The 22,699-nt window shown below is 40.6% G+C and overlaps 2 protein-coding genes across 7 annotated transcripts in view; one reads left to right on the forward strand and one right to left on the reverse strand.

Annotated features, from left to right (window-relative positions):
- LOC137786104 (protein EFR3 homolog B) overlaps positions 1-5,491 on the reverse strand; it is a 29,713-nt gene extending 24,222 nt beyond the window's left edge. Inside the window, exons 1-2 of one of the 4 annotated variants that reach the window (XM_068577765.1) lie at positions 5,360-5,491; positions 4,729-4,868 (exon numbers count right to left, since the gene is read on the reverse strand). In XM_068577765.1, coding sequence (XP_068433866.1) covers positions 4,729-4,735 — 7 coding nt within the window. In that variant the 5' untranslated portion in view covers positions 4,736-4,868; positions 5,360-5,491. Of the gene's footprint in view, positions 1-1,751; positions 2,069-3,688; positions 4,262-4,728; positions 4,869-4,977; positions 5,102-5,359 lie in introns of those variants that run through there. The other 3 variants (XM_068577766.1, XM_068577764.1, XM_068577768.1) reach the window with 3 other exon arrangements.
- si:dkey-206f10.1 (adenylate cyclase type 8) lies at positions 4,449-21,933 on the forward strand. 3 transcript variants are annotated; one of them, XM_068577761.1, is made up of 24 exons: positions 4,449-4,496; positions 4,614-4,875; positions 8,824-8,897; positions 9,253-9,572; positions 10,847-11,067; positions 11,911-12,654; positions 13,229-13,378; positions 13,473-13,603; positions 13,777-13,888; positions 13,994-14,121; positions 14,244-14,402; positions 14,911-15,148; positions 15,230-15,400; positions 15,484-15,584; positions 15,871-16,072; positions 16,614-16,706; positions 16,912-17,072; positions 17,583-17,664; positions 17,809-17,967; positions 18,299-18,445; positions 18,706-18,798; positions 18,929-19,043; positions 19,167-19,369; positions 19,853-21,933. In XM_068577761.1, exons 5-24 carry the CDS (start codon positions 10,888-10,890, stop codon positions 20,066-20,068), a joined length of 3,585 nt encoding a protein of 1,194 aa, XP_068433862.1. In that variant the 5' UTR covers positions 4,449-4,496; positions 4,614-4,875; positions 8,824-8,897; positions 9,253-9,572; positions 10,847-10,887; the 3' UTR covers positions 20,069-21,933. The 3 variants fall into 3 exon arrangements, with proteins under 3 accessions (XP_068433862.1, XP_068433863.1, XP_068433864.1); XM_068577762.1 differs by lacking the exon at positions 8,824-8,897; XM_068577763.1 differs by lacking the exons at positions 4,614-4,875; positions 8,824-8,897 and having other exon boundaries at positions 4,455-4,496.
- Positions 21,934-22,699: the final 766 nt, after the last annotated feature.

A 22,699-nucleotide genomic window follows, 5' to 3' on the forward strand; every position in this document is an offset into this window, starting at 1 on the left:
TCCGCAAGAGAGAGTGACGGAACCGTCAAAAAACATTTAGACCTCACCTTCACCTGGGGGCATGTAAAGCACTTGTTTTGAGGGCCAGACTCAAAAGCAAATTAACAGACATACAGAAGCAAGCCCTAAGTAGCCACCTACATGCTGACTATACCTGTGCATAATACATGACACTTCGCATGATGGTCACAATGCATGTTGCCCTTCTAGGGGTGTTCTTACATAAGCGTGAGGGGAGGGAGAGATGGCCCATGTCCTGCTATTTTTACATCAGCAAAACAAAAAATGGAAAAAAACATCCTTAAAACAGTGGATTCGCACAGTAAAATGCAAGCAAACACCAGACTCAAATACGCAGAGAGAACAAGACAAGAGGCAAGTGAGAAAAATAATAGATAATGAGCCAGGCTGAATCAACTGCCAACCAATATGCACATTAGCTGTCGCTCAATGAGTTTGGGAGAGCTGTGTAGCAGCTGAGGAGAGGAGGCGAGTATTGTGGAGGAGAGGCTGATGGCGTTAGGGAAAGCGTGACAAAGAGAGAGAAATGTGAATTTTTGTCACTAGTGCATGCAGATAATGACAGTTATTCAAGGGTTGCATCTATAACCCCAACAGCAATCTATCCCCCCCCCTCCCCTTCTCTCTCACGACAAACCCTACCTCGTTGAGACTCTTTATGCTATAGATAAGCATGCACACTGCGCACACTTTGCAGAGGCACGTACTGCATTTTATTTATTTTTTTTGTCAGAAATCAATTCATGTGCGAGGCAGATTCAAAGCACACACATTGGATCCAGTGTGGGTGGAAGCACACATGGCTGTTATAATGAGACCAACATACTGATGTACAGACCCAGCTGCCAACAAATCCTCATGACACAAGGCCAATCCGACACACTATGAATCACAGTCAAATAGGCACTGAAACTGGGCTATGAAGCACTCAAGCCCAGAGAACCATTTCCATACAGTAGCTCACGAGTGCGCTGCACAGTGAAGCCTAACTGAGCTTGTTCTTCCAGTATGCGGTGTCTGTCTCTATGCATTAGCCTACGAGCCAACGGCATTTTTCAATCAATAGTCTGCAAACTCAAAGCAAAGCTGACTACATTTTTTAATTAGTGCTAATCAACGAACAATTTATCAAAATGTCCGAGTAACAGTAGAGCAACAGTAAAAGCCAGCACCAAAGAGGTTTTCTTCATGATCTCAAAGTTTTACAGAAAAGTACCACTATTCTTTAACAGCACAGACTACATTTCCTGTTTTCCAACATGAGTTACCTAAAATATAAAATTATGAAAATGAAAGGATTACAAGAATCTATCATATCAATACACGCTTGACAATATCTCAAACATACAGTAGACAACTACAACATGACTGAATGTGTTACAAGTGTAGAGAACACAACTTTAAATAAAAAGAAGCAATGCGTTAGTAAAAAGTGTTTTCCAAATAATCTTCTTACCAAATATAAACATAAACATCTTGAAAATGGTGTCTCCTCATAAGCAAATTTCTCCTTATAAGCAAACTTGACATTTAGCAGTATCTTTGCAAGCATCTAAGTTCCCATAATGCGCCTAAGAGACGTTACATTGGTGTGACAACTGCAGTGTATCAGCTAAAAGGAACCCGTTTGTAAAAATGTAGGAAAACTGGAAGAACGCTGGATGCTTCACATTACACACATGCTTACACAGCTTAAGGATACACAGTGGAAAAGTGATTGTAATTCTTACCGTACATCGATCCTGATGTTCAAGTCCCTCACTACAGACGCTTATGTTTTCTTAATGCAGCTTCACGCATACAGATACTACTGTGCCAAGAGGCACTGCAAACGCACACAAACACCGCTCACTCTGGTATAAATGCCTGCACGTGTGCGCTTGAAGCTAAAATGCGCACCGTGATTGGTGCAGAGCCTGGCTCGATGCACTGAATTACACACACACACATACACACACACACACACACACACACACACTCTCTCTCCCTGCCGTGCAGAGACACACACACAGACATACGCACACACATGCACAAAAGGGGGCTGAAAGGCAACGTCAGAGAGACGCGTGCTGTGATGACCTTGGATTTTCCCGTTTGTCTTCTGCAACAGCGCTCCTTCTGAAGGGGGTAGTGCAGATTTCACATGCTGGCGCACATACAAACACACCCACCTCGCTTTTAATCATTTTCTCAGTTGCAGAGAAAGAGAAAGAGAAAGGGGGCGGGTGGGGTGAGAATATGAAAGAAAAATGCACTACAGGGATCGAAAGGGAGAAGACCTCCCACCCACGCAATCTCCTTTTCTTCCTGTCTCCACCCCGTGGCAGCGTCACTCTTTCCCTCCTCATCATTCATCTTTCTATGCCTCTTGCTTTACTTTCAGTCTTTCCCTTCTATGCTTATGCCACTTTCTATCACATGTTTATCCATTGTCTAGCCTAATACCAAAATGTCTGAGTGATTATATAACCATGTTTACTGGTTTTTGCTTATTTTTCATGCCAAACTGAGATATTATCCACACTAATCATCACTACCGACTCAGCTCTTCCAGGTTTAAAAACATAATGTATAAAAACATTACTGATCAGCAGCTGGCTCACTCCACATGAATTCACTGCATGAGCACAACTTTCAAACTAATGCTTTTTGCCTACATTACAACACAGCCATAAAACAGTGAAAACATGACGTTCGCATTATTACCTCTATGCAGAACATTTGCAGTGAAACCAGAAAATCTGATGATACTGCAGTTATCGCATGGACGAAAGCTTGAAATAAAAGGTATGCCAAGCTGCTACTACTACTACTCAGCTGTTTTGGTTCACTTTTTCAACCCATTATTCCAAACGTCAGTTTAAGACTCATTTAAAAAGATGATTTGGAAACAATCTGAGATAGAAAGGGCTTGTTCGGTGTGAGAAAGCAAAGTTCCCTTATAAAGCTTGATTATTCAATCACCAAAAGTGCTCCGCTGTCACTGATTGAACAAGTAGAAGACTGCATCAGGATTAGTTCATAGGTGGCGAGTTGTTCTCAGTTGGGCAGCTAATGAAAAAAGATAAAAGATTCAGACAGCTGTTCATTTTTATTCTGCATCCTTTTACTGTATGACACCATCAGCCACTGCTTTCACTGTCACCGAGAGCGGGTCTATTCATCTCTACACATACTGTGAATTTCCTTTTTTACCTAGGTTGAATACCAGAGATATTGTGTGATATTGCATTGCTTAAATTATCCTCCTAATCCTTTACAATCAAGCTTTGTCTTACTCCTTCTCACGTGCACGTCTCATTCTGGTTGCTGTTGAGCAATATTCCTCCTGGATCATTAGGCATCTTTTTATGATGGAAGAACAAACATTCCTCTTATCCAGCAAAGAGCATTTAAGATTTTATGGATCAGTAAACATAAAGACCCAGATTGAAAATTGATGAAAATTAAATTTCTTGAAATCAGTCAACACTCTTTTACAGCAACTTGTGCCAACAAGTACCAATCATGGTCAGTGTTTTAATCAGTAATTTCCTTTTACGTTTGAGATTTGTGTTGAGCAACATTGAACCATATGGAGGAAAGCAACTTTTCTGTCGAATAATTCTCTGTTCAGAAACAGAGGAGCCAGAGGGAGATGAAAGAAGGTGGTGTTGTTGTCACTTACCCTTGCCAACGCGATGGTCCAGAAGGGTACGGCAATCCAGTGCCAGCCTCTGAGAGGCCGGGACATCAGGCGCAGGCAAGGGCATGGCAGGCAAACAAACGCGCAAGAGCTCGCAAACACACTAGTCCTTTTATAGAAACAGAAAAGCGCCAAACCAAAGCCAAAAACAAATGTGCAAAACTACAAGCAACGCATTAAAAATCCCAAATTCTCATTAGAATTTTACAACAACAAAAAAAACTTTGAAAAGTGAGCCCACCAACGCTCACAAAATCTAAATGCTGTCAAATTTGCACTTCCTTGAAAGATAATTTAAGATTTACTCAATCATGTGCATCCACAACTCCCAGTTTGGCTGCAATAAACATGAAGAAACATGCATACACGAACACCAACTCCCTTAGTCAAGCCTGAACAGAAAAGTAATCTCCAAATTCTTTTTAAAGTTTCCCACTGGAAGAAAATCCCAAATTCCTTTGAGTCCTTTCTGAACATTAAATTGTATGTCCCTGTCTTGAGACTTCTTAGTTTATGTTAGTACATAGGCAGATTGACCGTATTAACGAAGAGATTAGCGATTAGTCCTTCCATAGCAGCTCTGCTCTCTGTGTTTGCCACTCTCATTAATAAACATCTCACTAACACAATGAACCTCACTATCCACACAAAGTCTCTCTCACTGGTTGAGAGAGACAAGAGGGTGGAAAGAGGCAGGGAGACAGAGGCACTGTGGGACAGCAATTCAGTCAGTGGGTTTGAGGTTCAAGGAATGTAGCCATCAGCAGTACCAACAAAAGCAAGATGTCTGGTGAGAAATTTCTGTGCAAATTCTCTCACACACACACACACACACACACACACACACACACACACACACACACACACACACACAGAGTAATGCTCTATTGTGGATTTGGTTTCGCAGGTCGAACAACTAGCAGCCCACTTCTTCAGTGTCCCACATTGAACTTTTGGAGGGCCGTAATTACGCCCTTGGGCTTACACATAGTACAGGTGTGTAATAGTTTTGGGTTTCCCACCTGTCATGCTGGATGCTTGTCACAAGGCGGCGTTGCTCGTCCAGGTTCACAGAGGCAGGAAGATGGGTAGCACGTCAGCCCCGGAAACAGTCTCCACCGGGGGATCCAAAAATCAGGAAAACCACTGGATTGTCTCTGGCCTGCCAAGTTAGTATCCTATAATTAGCCGATGTCCCAATGAATATTGTTGACATTTTAACATATTGCGAACCTATCAGAATACGGAAAGTACCAGGCGTGAGCCTTTACCTGCCTCGCGCCAAGCAAATAACGTAATGGACGATAGTTAACATGTTATCATACAGAAATCCAGAAATCCCAAATCATGACAGTTGCTGGTAAATTAAACGTAGCTAACGTTAGCAATGCTCACTGTTAAAGGTTTTCCTCTCACGTTAATTTTGACCTCTCGTAATAACTTAGGTGCTTCTTTACTTCCTCTTGATTTCAAATAGGTTTAACTTAGACATAAATTCAATTATCAAATCTCATAAGGCGAACGTCAACTAATTATTCAGAGCTAGCATTCGTCTATGCTAGTAGCATGCTAACATTAGCTTGCGAGCTGACCTAATGAGAGTCCTGCGTTCATCTAAACGACGTTGCTTTGGCGTCAACACCAATTACTTACCATGAAGTGAGCACAAATAAAATCCTTAACATGTGCCGCATGCGGGCAGTTAATATCGGCCACCTTGAGTAAAGTTCAGCTTTGACAGGAGACCAAACGTTTAGTCACAGCGGTGCCGATCCTCTCGCTGACAGTTGTTAGCTTTAAATAGGTAGCTGCCCACCACTTGTCACTAATGTCATGTTTCAATACGCGCAGTCTGGGCGCCCTGCTGCACCCTATCTATCCATAACCCTTTATTTTACTGGACAGTGTAGCATACAACTACTTGGTCAGGTGTTTGGTTAAATACATGTATTAATATTACAGCATTATGAGTGTTTTATCATTTACTATATATATATATATATATATATATATATATATATATATATATATATGTATATGTATATATATATATATGTATATATATATATGTATATATATATATATATGTATATGTATATATATATATATGTATATATATATATATATATGTATATATATATATATGTATATGTATATATATATATATATGTATATATATGTATATGTATATGTATATATATATATATATATATGTATATGTATATATAGATATATATATAGATATAGATATAGATATCTATAGATATAGATATAGATATATATATCTATATATATATATAGATATATATATCAGTGTATATCAGTCAGTGTATATATAGTTTTGTTCGGCTACTGTTGCTCCCCTCATTATAGTTAAGCCGATTTACAGTGAATAGTAGATAATTGTTCATGTGTCAAAATAAGCAACAATGTTGAAAAAGTATAAATGACTTTTCGTTTCTGTAGATCCAATTGTAATGTTGTTTTCAAAGCACTGATTATGTTTTGCTGTCATGCATTGCTTTCAGAAGAATCAAAATGGTGAGACGTCATTTAATTTCAAAGTAAATCTTCACTTGACATTTATGTCAAGGACAACATGCTTTTGTATTTATCAGTAACTGATCATTCTGACCTATTTAGAGTGTGCAATCTTACATCCAATTTATGTAGGTAGACCTGTTGCAGAGTTCAGCCATCCAGACGTGTTAATTCATGGACAAATTAAGAAAAATAAATGATTACTGATTCAAAAAAGTAATTAAGTCTGACTATCTGGCTATATGTAGATCGTAGATTTCATTAAAAAAAAAAAATTAAAATCTGTATTCTGCAGCCTGTATTTGTGAATAGGACATCCTGCTTCTGGAAGTCTGTTTTTTTTACCACTTGGTGACAGTAGTGAGTCAGGAAAATCTGATAGGAACTGATATGAGCAAAATAGTGTGCAATTTCCTGAGGTTGTGCGTAAACAGTATTTTTATGTACAATACATCATAATTTGTGTACATGAAGTGCCACATTTTTTTGCAACACCTGACAAAAGTCCCAAGCCCGAAATTGAACCTAGCACATTGCAGTTATGTGGTATGCGCTGTTACCACTCAGCTTCCAAGGCGCTCCACGTCATATTATCTACAATCTCTTCTTGAAGTCTTAACTCTGTGCTTCCTGTCGGACCATGGCTTTTACTTTTCTTAAGCCCACTGAGCCATCAGATCCCTGAGTCTTTTATGTGACTGTACGTTTGTCCCCTCATGCTGCTATTATCTCTTCAGCCCATATATTGGTTTGTGAACCTTTTTCAATGGGGTAATACCATCTTACTCATGTTGAGCTAATGATGATGATAAGCTACAGCTCAAAACTGAGGGGTTTGGGCCGGGGTGTTGTGATAACATTATATACTTGTAACTACTAGTAGTTATTGTATTTGAGTGTATTGTATTTTAAGTGTTGAAGAATGCAGAAAATGTGAACCTCATAAAAGCTGCAGCCAAGGTCTCTGACAAAACATTAAAGCAGCTTTACACATTGAAAAGGAGCCTGTTTTCCCGTTAGTGCTCCTCAATATCACTAACCGTACAAACTTTATCTTTGGGACGGGAGGCTGCTAGGTAGAAAAAGGGGCAGTTGTCTCATATTATGCATGTTCATTTGTTGATTTGCAAATCCTTTTGACACAACACATTAAATGATTTAGTCCCTGCTCTTTGAATCTACTGACCTGTACATGCCTTCACTTTCTAGTGCTTATCGTGAGACTGCAAAAGCTGCCACGCATTCACTGTCCAGCTGTAGTCCAACAACACACAAACGTGCTTGTGACGCAACAACAGCAACACTGTGTTTCCAGCATGAGTGAAATGTTTGGCAAGCGCGTATTCCAAAGGATCAGTTCTGTTGCTGGTTTTGCTTGAATGCGTGTGAGAATTAGCTGATTAGTTCGTGGACAGCCAAAGCAGTTAGGTCTTAATACTAATTAGCTTTGGCCCTGAGTGGACTAATTTTCCCTAACTCCTCCCTGAGATGGACTCAAGTTCACAGGCACTCCAAATAGTCACTAGATGAAACTACAGATTTGTGTAGTTGACAGACACTCCCAAGCATTAACTTAAATTGCTCATTATGAACACAAAGCATATGTTATGCCAGAATGAGCTCATTGGTTCTCCTGTGACATCTCATTAATCTTATAACAAGGTGATGTCTTTACCTCATGCTTGCCAAGTGTAAAAGAGATATGCTGATGTATTAGCAGCTATAGTACCATAGAACTAATTGCCTTTGACCTGGGGGCTATTTTTAAATGTACAGTAATCAGCAAGAAAGGTCTGAGCTACGCATTCATGGATTGGCAGATGGTAATTCATTAGATCAGCCTTAGGGGCCCAGACCAAATTAGCAAAGCCAGTCTCAAAAACTTTAACCAGATTACAACCACCGGGACCACAGACCTGCTGATGATCAGCCCATTCTCCTTATCATCAATAGTGAGGTCTGTTCGTCTGTTCCAACACACCTGTTATCTGCTCTTAAAGGGTTTTTTTTCATTTATCCTTTTCTTGTTACTTTGCTGATCTGGTAATACAATTTATCTCCATATTGTTCTTGTGTCATGTTTAAAACAGCGAACAAGACAGGTTAATACGTAACTGTAACAGGTGAGTCTGAATAGAATGATCTATCTCATTTGTTGAAGGATAACTTGTGAAAAAAAAACATCAGGATGCACCAACAACTTGACAACAAATGTCAAGACAGTTGTATACCACAAAATGCTAATACAATACAACAATATCTAACAATGCCACAAAATTATCAGAACATCTGTACATTGGTTACATAGATTAGTCCTCGCTATGATATAGAAATGACAAACATAAAAGAGAAGATACTGAGCAGCAGAGTATGTAAATCTTGAACCCATTCTTTTGGTCCAAATGAACACTGTTGGTTGTCTTCATCATCTAACATGCCCTTGTATGTATTTATTCTTTCTGTAAATAATCTAAATATTTTCTCCCTCAAAGTGGTGGGCATGAAGAGGCACCTGAAATGAATTGGTTTAGTAAAGGCTGTTTCATTAGTGTCCATTTGCTGTTGAATCACCTCAGGGTGCTGTTACCAGGTGGGAGATGAATCAGCATCCTCGCCTGCGAAGTCTGCCCGTGGGTTTGTAAGCTTTTCGGTAATGTTTTTAACTGTTCACCTTGTGGCTAATTGCACTTTAGCATAATGACATAACCAAGTGCACAAAGGCAATGAGGAGACTGCAACTCAGCTTGCAATATGAATGATGACTTCAGAATGAGAGTCAATGAAAAAGACAAATGTAAAGTGAAAGAGAGAGCATCTGAAACAGCACTTATCACATTGCCTTTTCATTCAGATGTCAACTCGGCTCTTAAAAGATATGGTTAATTTGGCCAAAGATTGCAAGCATTGCGTTTTTCCTGCCGTTGTCTTGGTGCCAATGATCTCAGCTTTTCAGTCCAGTAAGACTGCTGATTTACTAATCCCCCTTGCACTGCTCATTCCTGCAGCTCTGCTTGCCACCCATCGTTGACTTCGATTCAAAACAGTGCTGGTGGTGACCCACAATCCAGCCAGAGGATCTCCACACATCTCGGGTGGATTTTTATCCTCCCCATCCCTTCGCTGCATCCGTTTTGGACACTTCATCAGAGAGGGGACTGTCTTAACTTTCATTTTCCCTTTCATGGATCATACCTTAATATTCAGATCTGCATACAATTCCTCTGCAATGGATCCAGCACAAGCGGATTATGACGGGCTGGACAAATGTATCCTGCGCCAAATGCTAGACATGAAAAATGGATACACAATATGGAAAACAAAACAGGTCAGTTGTGGCCACAAGCCTGACAATGAAATTGTTCATTAAACTGCACGTTTCAAACTGCTCCCCTTGTTCATGCACCTAAGGGGTTGTGCAGTAAATCCCGCTTCTGCACATCTTTTTTTTCCCCCAGAACAGGTGTATGTATACTTGATTAAACAGGTTGCCTCAACATATAAGTGCATGTAGTAAAATGAAATAATGAAGTCTGTATTTTATAGTAATATTAGAGTAACAAGAGATCCTTGAATGCTTGCTGTGTGATTAACAAGTGCATAAGTGTTTGCCATTTTACAGCTTTCACTCACAAGGTGAATATTTTTAGCTGCCGTAATGACAGCCTTGACTTAAACGCAGCTCTTCTAATTTGAAATGTTTTATCGTATCCCATCTGTCACAACCAGAGTGCTGACAGTGAACTGTGAGGGGATGCGACAGCAGCAACCAGACCTAGAAGGAAGAAGTTAAACTCGAAGCATTATCCAGCTCAGTTCTAAATCTGGCTAGCAGATAATTTGTTGGGAAGCTGCCTTTCTTCTGGTACATACTGTGCCAACACGTGGAGCTTACCAGGTGGCTCTTTCCAACATGCTGAATGTGTGCAGCATAACTACTTCTGTCCACATAATCATCATTTTAAGAAGGGTTGAAACACTAATGAATAATTTGATACAATTATTTTTAGAAGTTGTTGGCACATTCATCAGGGGCCACAAAGGCTGTTAAATAAATTCCTGTATATTTGCACACTGAAAAATAGTAAAGATTTTTGTGATTCAACTCATGATATTTAGTGTGATAATTTATTTTTACTTCTTTTAAAAAAAAACTCTGTTTCAAAAGTCTTAAAATCGAAAACATTCTGCAAATGCTGAGATATTTTCACTTTGAGTCAAGCCCCAGCGACCCCTGATCACACATTTCCCATAATGCAATACGAAAGCATCATTCATTAGAACCATCAACTCCATCCTGCTGGTAAACACCCACATCTTTCAAACTTCTCACCTCCAGTTTGTAAAGCTTTCTGTTATAAATGTGTAGTCTCCAAGCCCAAGCTCAGATGACCCTGATGACGTCGTTGTGACATCATCAGGGTCATCTTCTCGACAAAGCGTCCTCCAGAGCCACAGAAGATGTTATGCTGATGTTTTCACATGCCGAGTAGTACTAAATATAACTAGTTTACTGAACTTAATGTACACAATGTGTCCCTTTTAAGAATGAGTACATTGATAGTATGAGGAAAACTGACAAGGACACTGTTCCTGCTCCAGGCTGCTGCTGCTGCTTCTTCCTCCTGATCTGAGACCAACTGATGAGGTCAGCTAAACTCATCACCATGGTGACCTTCTCTGAGACGACTCAGGTCTGCCGCATAGAGCTGCTTGAGCCGACCTGCCTCACCGCGAGCCTGTCCCCTGGGCTTCGGCGGAAAAAGAGGCTCTGGCAGAACGCTGTAAAACACATCATCATCCAGCAGGAGCTAAGCGCCCAGGTGATTTCTTATCCCACAGTCAGCAGTAGATTTGTTGAATCCAGTTGGAACTGGATTCAAGCCTGAGGAGAAGTTATGCGAGTGGTCGTGTGTGTGACTGTGTGTGAGTCTGTGACTGAGTGAGTGTGCACTTCTGGGTTTGTCCACGGCCGCTCTCGCACATTTAGGTTGTTACATGAGGTTGTTTGTATTCTTTATTTTTAGTTGTTTTTTCACTTTTAAATTGTCTTTATTGTAAGACAAGAGACAATACATATACATAAAACCAAGAGGACAACAAAACAGTGAGCTACAAGCCAGCAATTGTGCTCCTAACTCACGTATTATCAAGACACATTTTTCACCTCACTGGACGGTGGAACTACTCGTGCACACACGATTGAACTTTCTCAGTTGCTTTTACAGTACTTTTCAGTGTTTTGAGATATCTGCCGTGACTAAAACAACGGAGGTAAATGGAAGTAAATCTGTGTTGCTCAAGATTTTCATAAATGTCTAAATAATTTTGATACAATTAAATATGGCATCTATTATTGATGTGAGAACTACACATTCAGGCAGATGGATTAACGTCACGAGATTACTAAAGAAATAAACATAAAACTATCTACATAGGTACCACTAAGTGAACAAATGGATGTTCCAAAAGCATAGGTCAGTGATGATTATTAAGAACTGTAAACCACATAGATAAAAGACTCCTACTTTCCAAATGACCATAATTAGTTTGCTTTCCTAAATATCATATACATTAATGTGTTTTTTTTTACAAAAAAAAAGTGGGAATGCAAATAGTGGCAGATGTTAAAGCCAACGCGCCTGACTTTCTGTGGTGTTTGACAGGTGGGTGTGGAGCCAGCAAGAAAAATGTTTGTGACGGATACCTACATGGAGGAGATCAACAGACAAATCCGCAACAAGGCGTTACGCGGCGTCACAAAGCGCCGCTCCTCCAATTTCAGAGTGAACCCTTCCCAGCCCCGTGGCTCCACCAGCACACAGCGCAGTGCCAGGGGTTCTTTACATGAATACGCCAGCGATGCCGACTTCTTCGTGCACTGGGGCCACACTATCCGCGGAGTCTACATCCCTAGCCTGAGGCACACCTTTAAGTCTCATGAATTGGAGAAGCTCTACCAGCAACATTACTCCCTCCAAAGACGCAACTCTCTCGCCATTACTAATGTCATCGATGCCTTGGCCAAGTTGCACGTCTTGGTTATGTACCTTGCAATGGTGCCCGAGGCGGTCACAGACAGTCTGCGGGGCTGCCTGACGGGCCTTTTCATGGTGTTCGCTGTGGCGCTGTGCATCGTGGTGTTGACCTGCAAGGAGTCCATGTCCCCGCGAGGTCTTCACTACGCCGGCCTGTTCAGCTGGTTGTCGCAGACCACGCAGGTGTTAGGAGGACTGGTGTATGGACTGGAGAAAGACTCATCGTGGTATGTTTTGTTCACCTTGTTCGCCACGTACACGCTGCTGCCGTTGCCCCTGCTGTGGGCCATGTGCGCCGGCTCCCTGACCTCAGTGCTGCACATCCTAGTGGAAGTACTGCGCTGCTACAATGATGCCGTGCTTTTGAGAAAGGTGAGAACTAAAAGAGTTTAAAACAATATCCTCAGGAATATGTCACAAGGTGTAATGTCTGAAATTGTCATTGGTGTATCATTATCAAACCAAACATCTTGTTTTATTATTAACATTCTTTTATCACTAGTGTTACTGATTAAGCATATACTATACTTTAACATCTAAGCAATGTCATATTTTTTTTACTGTATGTCATTCCCACTTTTATGTTCCAGTTACTAATATTACTAGCAGTACCTGCACCATATAAAGCTGATCATGTCATATCTGCTGATGCACCAATTCTTAAACATTTCTCTATTTCCAAGTGGAAAACTCCTGAGTGCAGAGCAAGAACAATGTAATGAACTCACTAAAACCTATATTCTAGTTCCATTAATGGAAACAACAATCTTTGTTTGTGCAATTATTCCTATTTACAGGCCCAGATATTGTCAACAAGCCAGCATGCAACATCCCTCAAGTTAATTAAAAGAATAAGAACCCTTTTTATTACTTCTTATCCTCTTCTTAGCCCACATGCACTGGGTTAAAATCAATTTCACGAATGCAAAATCTCTCCCGAGTGCAGGTGTTTGCCAAAGGCCTCCTGTACCTAGGAATGAACACAGCCGGCTTGTTCATCCACTACCTGACAGACCACGCACAGAGACAGGTCTTCCTGGAGACGCGGCGTTGCATTGAGGGTCGCCTGAAGCTCGAGCAAGAGAACCAGAGACAGGTACAGTGGCCACTGCCATTGTGCTATGGGTTGGACTTTGAGGAATATGTTATACCATACACCGCCAAGTAGAGTTTTATATTTTGTCACTCAGGAGCGTCTGGTGTTATCGATCCTGCCGCGTTTTGTTGCCTTGGAGATGATCGGTGACATGAGCTCTTTGGATGATGTACTTAACCCTCAGGAGTTTCACAAGATCTACATCCACCAGTACAAAGACGTCAGGTACACACACACACACGCACACGCACACGCACACACACACACACACACACACACACACATATGCATACGTTTCTCATGGATGGCACTAAACACTTCAACAGCATTCTCTGTTGCAATTTTAATGTGTATGTTGTTAGTGATCCCTTTCGTTTCTGTTTCTCTCGTCTTCGCAGCATTCTTTTTGCAGACATTAAGGGCTTCACCTTGTTGTCCATGAACCTGTTGGCCCAAGACCTGGTCCGCACCCTCAACGAACTCTTTGGACGCTTTGACCGACTGGCAGATGTGAGAATTCAAGCTCTTTTCTTTTGGGAGGATATAACATATTTTTGAATCTATCAATACTTATTTTTCTCTTTTCCCTGGTGTCTTGACTCTTTATCATCACAGGAGCACCACTGCCTGCGGATAAAGATATTGGGAGACTGTTACTACTGTGTGTCAGGCGTCCCTGAACCACAGCGTGCCCATGCCCGTCATTGTGTTGAGTTGGGCCTGGACATGATCAGCACCATACGGTCAGTTTTAACTCGCTGGAATTCTTAACGGGTTCATTTGATTTCACGACTCTGTTTATGTGCAGAAAGAACAACAGCCTTCAATAATAAGTCGAACGTGTCGCTTTACTCCTAAACACCAGGTCTGTGCGGAAGCAGTTCAACTTTGACATGGACATGAGGATTGGGATCCACTCGGGTTCTGTCTTGTGTGGGGTGCTGGGCTTGCAGAAATGGCAGTTTGACGTCTGGTCCTGGGACGTGGGCATTGCCAACATGCTGGAAGCCGGGGGCATACCAGGGTTAGTCATCTCTGCTAGTGCCAGTGTTCAGCAGAAGTAGCCTTCTGATGCAACACATTTGGATTACCAGATATTTTTTGTAAAAGTTACTGTGATGAACTTCAAAGTGGTTGCCAGTTTGATTCCCGGTTCTCCCCATCGATTGCATGTCGACGTGTCAATGTCGTGGTGTTTACATAAGGACCTAAAATTAAATAAATGTGCTTCACAAAGGTCTCAGAACCTGCATAACAAAACTATTTGGTGAGTGAGTGTATATTTTCCCTCCTTAACAGGGATCCAAATCCCTTTTTCTTTTCTCCAAGAAACACTGTAAAAACAGCAAAGTGTAAAAACCTAAACTTGATACTTGACAGACTGCAGGCTAGTCAAATTGATATCTTCTTAATATTTGTAAAACAAAAAGCTTCACATGAATGAAAGTCAAATATCTTCTTATCATGATTGGCAAGCCTTTCTTTGTACATTACCGATGTACTTTTCTCTGCTTCTATGTTCTCTCATCCAGACGCATCCACATCTCAAGGGCCACTCTGGACTGTCTGGAAGGCACTTACAAGGCAGAAGCTGGCCATGGCCGTGACAGGAACGAGTTCCTGCTCAAACACAACATCGACACTTTCCTCATCGTCCCTCAGGAGGACAAGAAAAAAGTCGGTCGTGCTGAGCCCCCCAAAGTCCAGAAAACAAATCGAAGCTGGAACCCACAGATGCCCATTGAAAGAAACAGCATTGACATGAACAGTGTAGGTGTTTGTAAACAGCTTTCTGTTGTTGGCACTGCGTAAATCTGATTAATCTCACGCCAGCGTCTTCTTTTCCTGCAGATCCTGGCCTCCTTTACGAATGGCTCACTGCCCAACATATGGAACTCAACCTCCAAGGAGATCAACAAACGCATCAAACACGCTATTGAGGTTCGGAGCAGTGAGCGCATGCACAGGGAGCACATCACCCCGCTGACCCTCGTGTTCAAAGACGCACACATCGAGGACAAGGTATGCTGGTTCCACCGGGGTTTGGTAGGAGGAGAAAAACAAAATAATGCCGCAATGTAAATGATGCTTTTGGTTTTTACCAGTTCTCCCAGATGAGGGATGAAATGTTCAATTCCCACCTGGTCTGCTCCTTCATCATGCTCCTTTTCCTCATGGCTGTCCAGGCTGTTATTCCTGCACCCAGGTAGGGAAACATTTCACATTAATGTTATTTGGTTGTTCATTGCCATTTTACTGGAATACCAACAACAAGGTGGAATAGACTGAGAGAACCCTGTTTTTCTGATTTTAAAGCCTCCATTTGCGGGATTTAAAAACATTTACTTAAGTGGTATCTAGAGGTGGTATCAAAAATGAAGTTCACATTTCCCTGGAATACGTCACACGCTTCCTTTTGTTCCTTACCCTGGATTAACTTGTTCTCTCCTTTACTCACATCCTTCCTCTTCTATTCCTCTCTTCCTCTGCAGGCTGGTCCCGGCCGTCGTCCAGTGTTCCGTCTTCCTGCTCGTCTACATGCTGCTGCTGCTGTTGGCCCTGGCTGAAGAGTTCAGGTGCACTCCTTCGCCACTGCAGTACTTATGCTGCTGGATCCATGAAAACAAAAGTGCCCGTAATCTCCTCACCCTCACCGCCATCGTCCTGAACTTTGGCTTGGTCTCCACTGACATGGTGAAAGTCTAAACAACACAGTGACAGACTTGCATACATTTTATCTACTACAACTTTCCTTTTTATACTTCTGTACTGTATGTGCCTGATCTTTAGAGAAGGCGGAGAGACTTAGATTAGTTTAGATATTGACAGCATGCTATTACACATTACATATGATCCGATGTGAGGTCCCGGGACAGGGATGTCGTATGTGTAAAGATTGTAAAGCCCTCTGAGGCAAATTTGTATTTGTGATTTTGGGCTATACAAAATAATTTAATTGAATATTCCTTTATTAGGGACATTTGCAGGATTACAGCAGCAAACAGAGTAAAGTGCACACAGAGATATAGTGAAATCAACACATATAATTGTGAAAATGGTCAAAATATATATTTTTTAAAAACAAATGTAATAAAACAGTGGAAAAAAACAACAACATAAAGTCTCCTGCTGTTTGCATGATGCCCATCTTAGATAGTCATAAAGGAGAAAGGTGTGCCTCACTGCTGACAAGCAAACTATGCTTTTGTTTTATGTGATGTGTGCCTGTGTCCAGGTGTGGTGCATTCTGGCAGACCAAAGAGAAGCTGATGTAATGGACAGAACCAACGCAGCCTCTTGTACACTCACCGTCTGCAGTTACCCTGAGGCAAGGACAGCAGCCGTTACAATGTGTTAATTTCACAAATACACAAAAACGTTTGGTCTTGTATTCAGTCAAACATTATTATCATATTTTTACTTGAGGTTTTTCAACCAATGCATTTTTTCTTTCGCGTCAAGAAGGTGAAGTCATCTAAAAACTTTCTTTGTCTGCGTCTTTAATCACTTCATCATCGCCTCTGTCTCCACAGGTCTTCATACTAAGCGGCGTAATCGCCATGGTGACTTGTGCCGTGTTCCTGCGTCTGAACTCTCTGCTGAAGCTGGCGGTGTTGCTGCTGGCGATGGCCGTCTACTCCTACCTCATCCACCTGGCCTTCCTCACACTCGCACGCCACGACACTTTGCACAGGTCGGTGGGAAATATACACCGGCTCAGAGTGGGCTTTTCAATAAATATATTATTTTTTTTAAATATATTTACATACATACATACATACATACATGTAGAAATATAATGGTCTTAAAAAATTCCATTGAAGTCCTGAATTCAAAATCTTACTTAAGTTAAATACAAACATTTATGATATTTGAGAATATTATAATTATCTTTTTATGTTGTAGTTCATCAATGTGGTGCAACTTAATATACTTGAATGTATACTACTGGGTAGATTCGTAGTACAGTACTATAGTAACAAGCATAATGTTTCCCTCTATGGAGTACAAGTATTAAGTAGCATATAAGTATGTACACTAAGTACTGTACGTGAGTAAATGTATTTATATTACACCACTGCTTGTACATTTACTTGATTCTATGAACTACTGAATTTACTTTACTATTGTATTGAACATATATTTCGTCATGTTTTTTTTAACATGGTTTATATTCCACCTCTCTTTATTCATTTCTGCACAGATCTCACTACGTCCGGATGAAAGGAATCTCCATCCTTCTCATGGCCATGTTTATTGTTGCCGTCTTCTACAATGGACGGCAGGTACTGTTGAAGTTTTCCTGTCTTGAGCACATTGCTATTGACTCTTGAGTTTAGTTTGCTTGTTCTTTTTTTATTTACTTTACCTGACAGATAAAGGAGATTGTAACACACAGGCAGGTGATAGTTTTATCTTTTACTTCCCAGTGGGAGGCCACTGCCAGACTGGACTTCCTGTGGCGTCTACAGGCCCAACAGGAAGTGGAGGACATGAGGGAATTGCGGGAACACAATGAGTGTCTCCTCCACAACATCCTGCCGGTGCATGTGGCGCGACATTTTCTTGACCGGAGCAAGAATGATGAGGTGCAGAAAACATGACCGCGTCCTCTTCCTACACATGTTAAATCTTTAATGATTCTTGCCTTTATTAGGGGAGGATGAAGAAGATTCTGGTGGGAAACTTTTTTTTTTATAAACTAAGTTGAGTACTTATTATACATTGAATATTTCCAATGTGTCAATGGACTTTTTAAGTGTTATTTCACATATTTGTACAGTTCATTGTAATTTATTGAACTGCCCAACTTGGAGCAGCTGATATCTTGCTTTGATAACTAAATGTCATACTGAATTAATCAATATATTTATAAAAACTTTTTGGGGATGAAACTGCTTGACACCTTTTTCTTTTCAGGAGCTTTACTCCCAGTCGTACGATGAAGTTGGTGTCATGTTTGCCTCCATCGCTGGATTCAATGAGTACTTTGAGAAGAAAGAGATCAAACATGAAGGAGTGGACTGCCTCCGACTTCTAAATGAGATCATTGCTGGCTTTGATGAGGTGAAATGGGACTTAAAACGAAAGTACAGTGGATTCAGATTTTGTTTTTGACTCAATACATTATATTAGAATTTGATTACTTTAAGTATAAGATTGCTAAAGGGTCAATTTTGCGTAAACAGTTCATATCTAGGCACTGAAAACAAGAGCAAGAAAAACATCTATTATAATTCATCTTTCTAATATAGCATTGCATAACTCTACTGTACATATGAGATTGATGTGTGATTGGATCTCTTCATCTCTACATATTCCACAAGTTGTTGGAGGAGTCGTACTTCCACTATGTGGAGAAGATCAAGACCATTGGGAGCTGCTACATGGCAGCTTCTGGCTTAGCTCCAGACCGACAGGTGGGACATCTTCTCGTACACATTCGGCTATATTCTTCAATCATCTGCAACCTTTTTTTAATATACTCAGTATCAAACCTCTCTCTCTTACACACACATATCCAACTGTGCATCTGTCTCGCTCTCTCAGGCTTCTATGGATGAATGGAATCACTTGAGTGAGCTGGTTTTGTTTGCACTGGCAATGCAAGAGACCTTGAAAAAGATTAACAGGCTCTCAGCCCAAAACTTCCTACTGCGTGTTGGTAAGTGGCTTACCTCCCCACACACATAAACAGTGGTTGATTTTAAACGGATCTCTGTAAGGGGTTTCTGGTGTCATAGATGTAATACTTCATAATCATTTGTCTGTGTTGCACTGACAACAGGCATTGCCCACGGGCCGGTGGTCGCAGGGGTGATTGGTGCCACCAAGCCGCAGTATGACATCTGGGGGTCAACGGTGAACCTGGCCAGCCGCATGGACAGCACGGGTGTGTGCGGGCGCATCCAGGTACCTGAGGCCACCCGCAAGATCCTGGCAGAATGGGGGTTTGTCTTGGAGCTACGTGGAGAAATCTTCGTCAAGGGGGTAAGGCATGTGCAGAGGCGTCATTGTTAGGCAGCCCTGTCTCCTAAAAGCTGCATTGTGAATTACGTTCTGAGGGAAACAGATTTAGTTGTGGATCAGCTTTTAACGTATCACAAATACACTTAAGTCCACGAAAGGGACGGAGGAGGTCAAAAGAAACACAGCAAATGTGTTGATATGAAGCGTATTTGAGAATGCAGTTTAGTTGAATGGGAATGCCATTTTGTGGGAGAGTTGCATTGAGGAAAAGCTTAAGTGAAACTGTTAACAGTGGTCAGACTCTCAGGCTTGGACAAAGGGGACATCTACTGGTGAAAATAAATAAAAGAGAAAGAAATGAGTTGCATCACTGTTCAGGAAGGGGACATAAGTGCATAAAATGTGTGGATATGAATACATCTTAACTGCGTTTGTGAACAAGTAATGACACTAAAAACCTTGAGAAAGGATTACCACACTTGGTGACCGCTGCTGTCGTTGCAGGTGAGCGAATATCGGGGGAAAATCCGGACCTATTTCGTCAGCAACATGCGCAGCAAGGGGACCAGTTTTGGGACAGATGGTCACCCCGGGGTGCGGACAGAAGGACGCCTGTCACTCGCAAAGGTAGTGTTTGGTCTCGTCCAGGCCAGACACAAGGAGAAGATGAGAGGCGTCAAAGGGGCGTTCGGTCTGTCTCCCTGTAGACTTCAATGCTGAGGGGACGTTTGAGGTCAGGTGACGGCGGGTGGAGGAGAACACAGCCCGGACATATTGTTTCTACTGGTTTACAGTTTTGTTGTATGTGTTTCTGACTTTGCCTTGATATAACTAAATTAGCTGCACAAACTGGAGAAGAGGGTGCAACTGCTAGGATCCAAAGCCTACAAGAACCTTTGATCCTGTTTAGTCGATGACTGTGTCCTCCTTGTCATCTAAAAACATACATTTTTTGGAATGTATTTGGTAACACAACCTATATTTAGATTCTCAATATGTTATTTCCATGGCCTTGGAAAGTGAAATCAGTATTTGTGAACATGAGCTACTCTCTCTCTCTCGAAGCCATAAACCAGAGAAATAAGTCCAGAGAAGACGTCACACATTTGAGTTTTAGCCCTTTATTTTGGAGAGAGTTGGCTATAGAATGGCTATAGATCTCTTTTAATGGACGAATAGGGGAACTAATAAATGGGCAGATTTATTTAAGGGACCAAACTGTCCCTTGGCTTTGAATAAGCATCCTGAGGGCACCGCTTTCTATGTTTTATTGCCATATTGTCATATTATAAACAGTGTAAATCATTTTAGGTTCACTTTGTACAAAACTAAAGAAGGCCAACGTGTCTATATTTATTTGCTGGAATAACACTCCAGCAAGTCTACAGACCTCTAAGCCAAAATACCTCAAAACAACCAGCTCAACCTCTCATATACTTGGCCTAAACAGGACTGACTAGTGTTTTTTTTTTTACTGTATTACGTATCATTCTCTAAATGTTCACTGTGTTTTGTATTTTGAGTTGACACAAATACTTCAACAAAGCTAATGTTATTCACTATACGCTTTTGTGGGACTTTGGTCGACTTATTAAGTCCAATTGTTTATGAATCAATTGCTTTCTGCTTTCCTATTTTGCTGTGAATGTGTTTTGTCAGTGTACACCTCATAACTTTTGAGGTATTTCTTGTCACCTTGCATGTAAATATCTGTGTCGCTTTGGGTTTCTTAAATGTTTGATAAAGACATAGCACATAAGGATTTAGTTTTGCCTCTGAACGCTATTATTCTCACTAATGTTACTTAACTACAGATGTATTTCTAACGTGGAGTTTCACTGACACGTTTCTGTAACGTGCCATATCACTCGTCCTGTTGCATAAAAAAACAAGAAGGTTCTCGTTCATTGTAATAAGGGTGTAATAATATGTTAAACACATTGTCACTGCTTATTATTATGTGTATTTAATGTAGTGGACAAGCTGTGTTTTCTAAAGGTTTGACTTTCTGGATATGTAATGTGCAACAGAAAATGGTGACATTGCAGATTAATTTTTCCAAGATGTAATGGTTTGTTAAGATAGAGGTAAGATAGAGGTCAAAATGTCAAAAAGCGACATATGTAGACTGATGTCTTAAAAAACTACTTATTTCCTCACTGAGAGGTCTAAAAGTTAAACAAACAGTTTTGGCAGTCGGGGAAATACAAGTTAAACACCAACAACGACAGTCGAGACAAAAAAAATCATAGAATTACTCCAAAGTATTTTAATTTAAAGAAGCAAAAGTAACACATGTGGCTTGTTGACCCTTCCTGGTCACGTTGTGCCTTATAAGCCAATGTGAATTTAAAACGGGAGGGATTCATTTATAACAGATGTCAGGTTTATTATCAGCTCTTCTGAGTTTAGATACATTTAAACTATGTGTGAGGATATATTTTAAAATGTTATGACATTAACTTATTCTGCTTATCACCGATTCCTACTTAAATTGATACTTGAACAACCTTACAGCAGCCAATAAATAAGTTTATTGTCCTGACAAATGCTGTTCTTTCTAAATTATTTCTCGCGTGGTATCGAGGATGAACACGAACGCGCTCCTCGTTCTCTGGACTCGATTACTTCTGGCTGCAACTCGCGCGCGTATTCTGTGGCCGACTCCTTAATCGTATACTGTGAAAGATGCATCACTCGGTAGTTGGAAAACGGGCTCATCTGGGACGTTAAATTTATGAAACATATACAGAAGAACACGACACACTATTGCACATATCAACTCATCTGGCGTCCAATGGACGTGACACAAGAAGCCACCTTTAAGATACATTTCATTTGAGATTTTTGTAGTTCCAGTTTCAGGACATGTTCTCTCTTGTAATGCTGTTTCAGTGTTTCACTACTAACATGTACGGGAATACATCAGCAATTAAATTATTATTTGTTGTGTTATTTTCTGAAAATATTTACATTTAAATATATTTAGTTTAAATAGTATGCCTTCATGAACCACCATGATTACACAACAGCATTGCTATTATGATGTCGAGTTTGTAGCTGGTTTTAAGTGTTTTAAGGCAAGTAAAGTCTTATAGTTATGACAAGAAAAGTAAAGTCTCAAGTCTTTGAGGTCCAGTCCAGGTTATGTCACAAAAAATTAAATCAGCAAAAGTCTTTAAGTTTTCTCACTAAATGACCATACAAATGATTTTGGAATAATTTACTCTTGTTGATTTATACATAACTAAGACCTTTCAATGCATAGACATTAAATCCAATTTTCTTTCTGTATGTCTGCCTGTTAAGATAAAATAAGGTAAGACAATCCTTTATTCGTCCCGCAGTGGT

The sequence above is a fragment of the Clinocottus analis genome, unplaced genomic scaffold (assembly GCF_023055335.1).
Source record: "Clinocottus analis isolate CAN_PGR_092001 unplaced genomic scaffold, fCliAna1.0.p SCAF_15, whole genome shotgun sequence".
Taxonomy (NCBI): domain Eukaryota; kingdom Metazoa; phylum Chordata; class Actinopteri; order Perciformes; family Cottidae; genus Clinocottus; species Clinocottus analis.

Excerpts from the sequence above, each read along its gene's own strand:
- si:dkey-206f10.1 (XM_068577761.1), top strand. The coding sequence starts at position 10,888 with ATGAGGTCAGCTAAACTCATCACCATGGTGACCTTCTCTGAGACGACT. Across the intron at positions 14,403-14,910 it reads GAAGCCGGGGGCATACCAGG|ACGCATCCACATCTCAAGGG; the intron begins GTTAGTCATCTC and ends TCTCTCATCCAG. Across the intron at positions 17,968-18,298 it reads ACCGGAGCAAGAATGATGAG|GAGCTTTACTCCCAGTCGTA; the intron begins GTGCAGAAAACA and ends TTTTCTTTTCAG.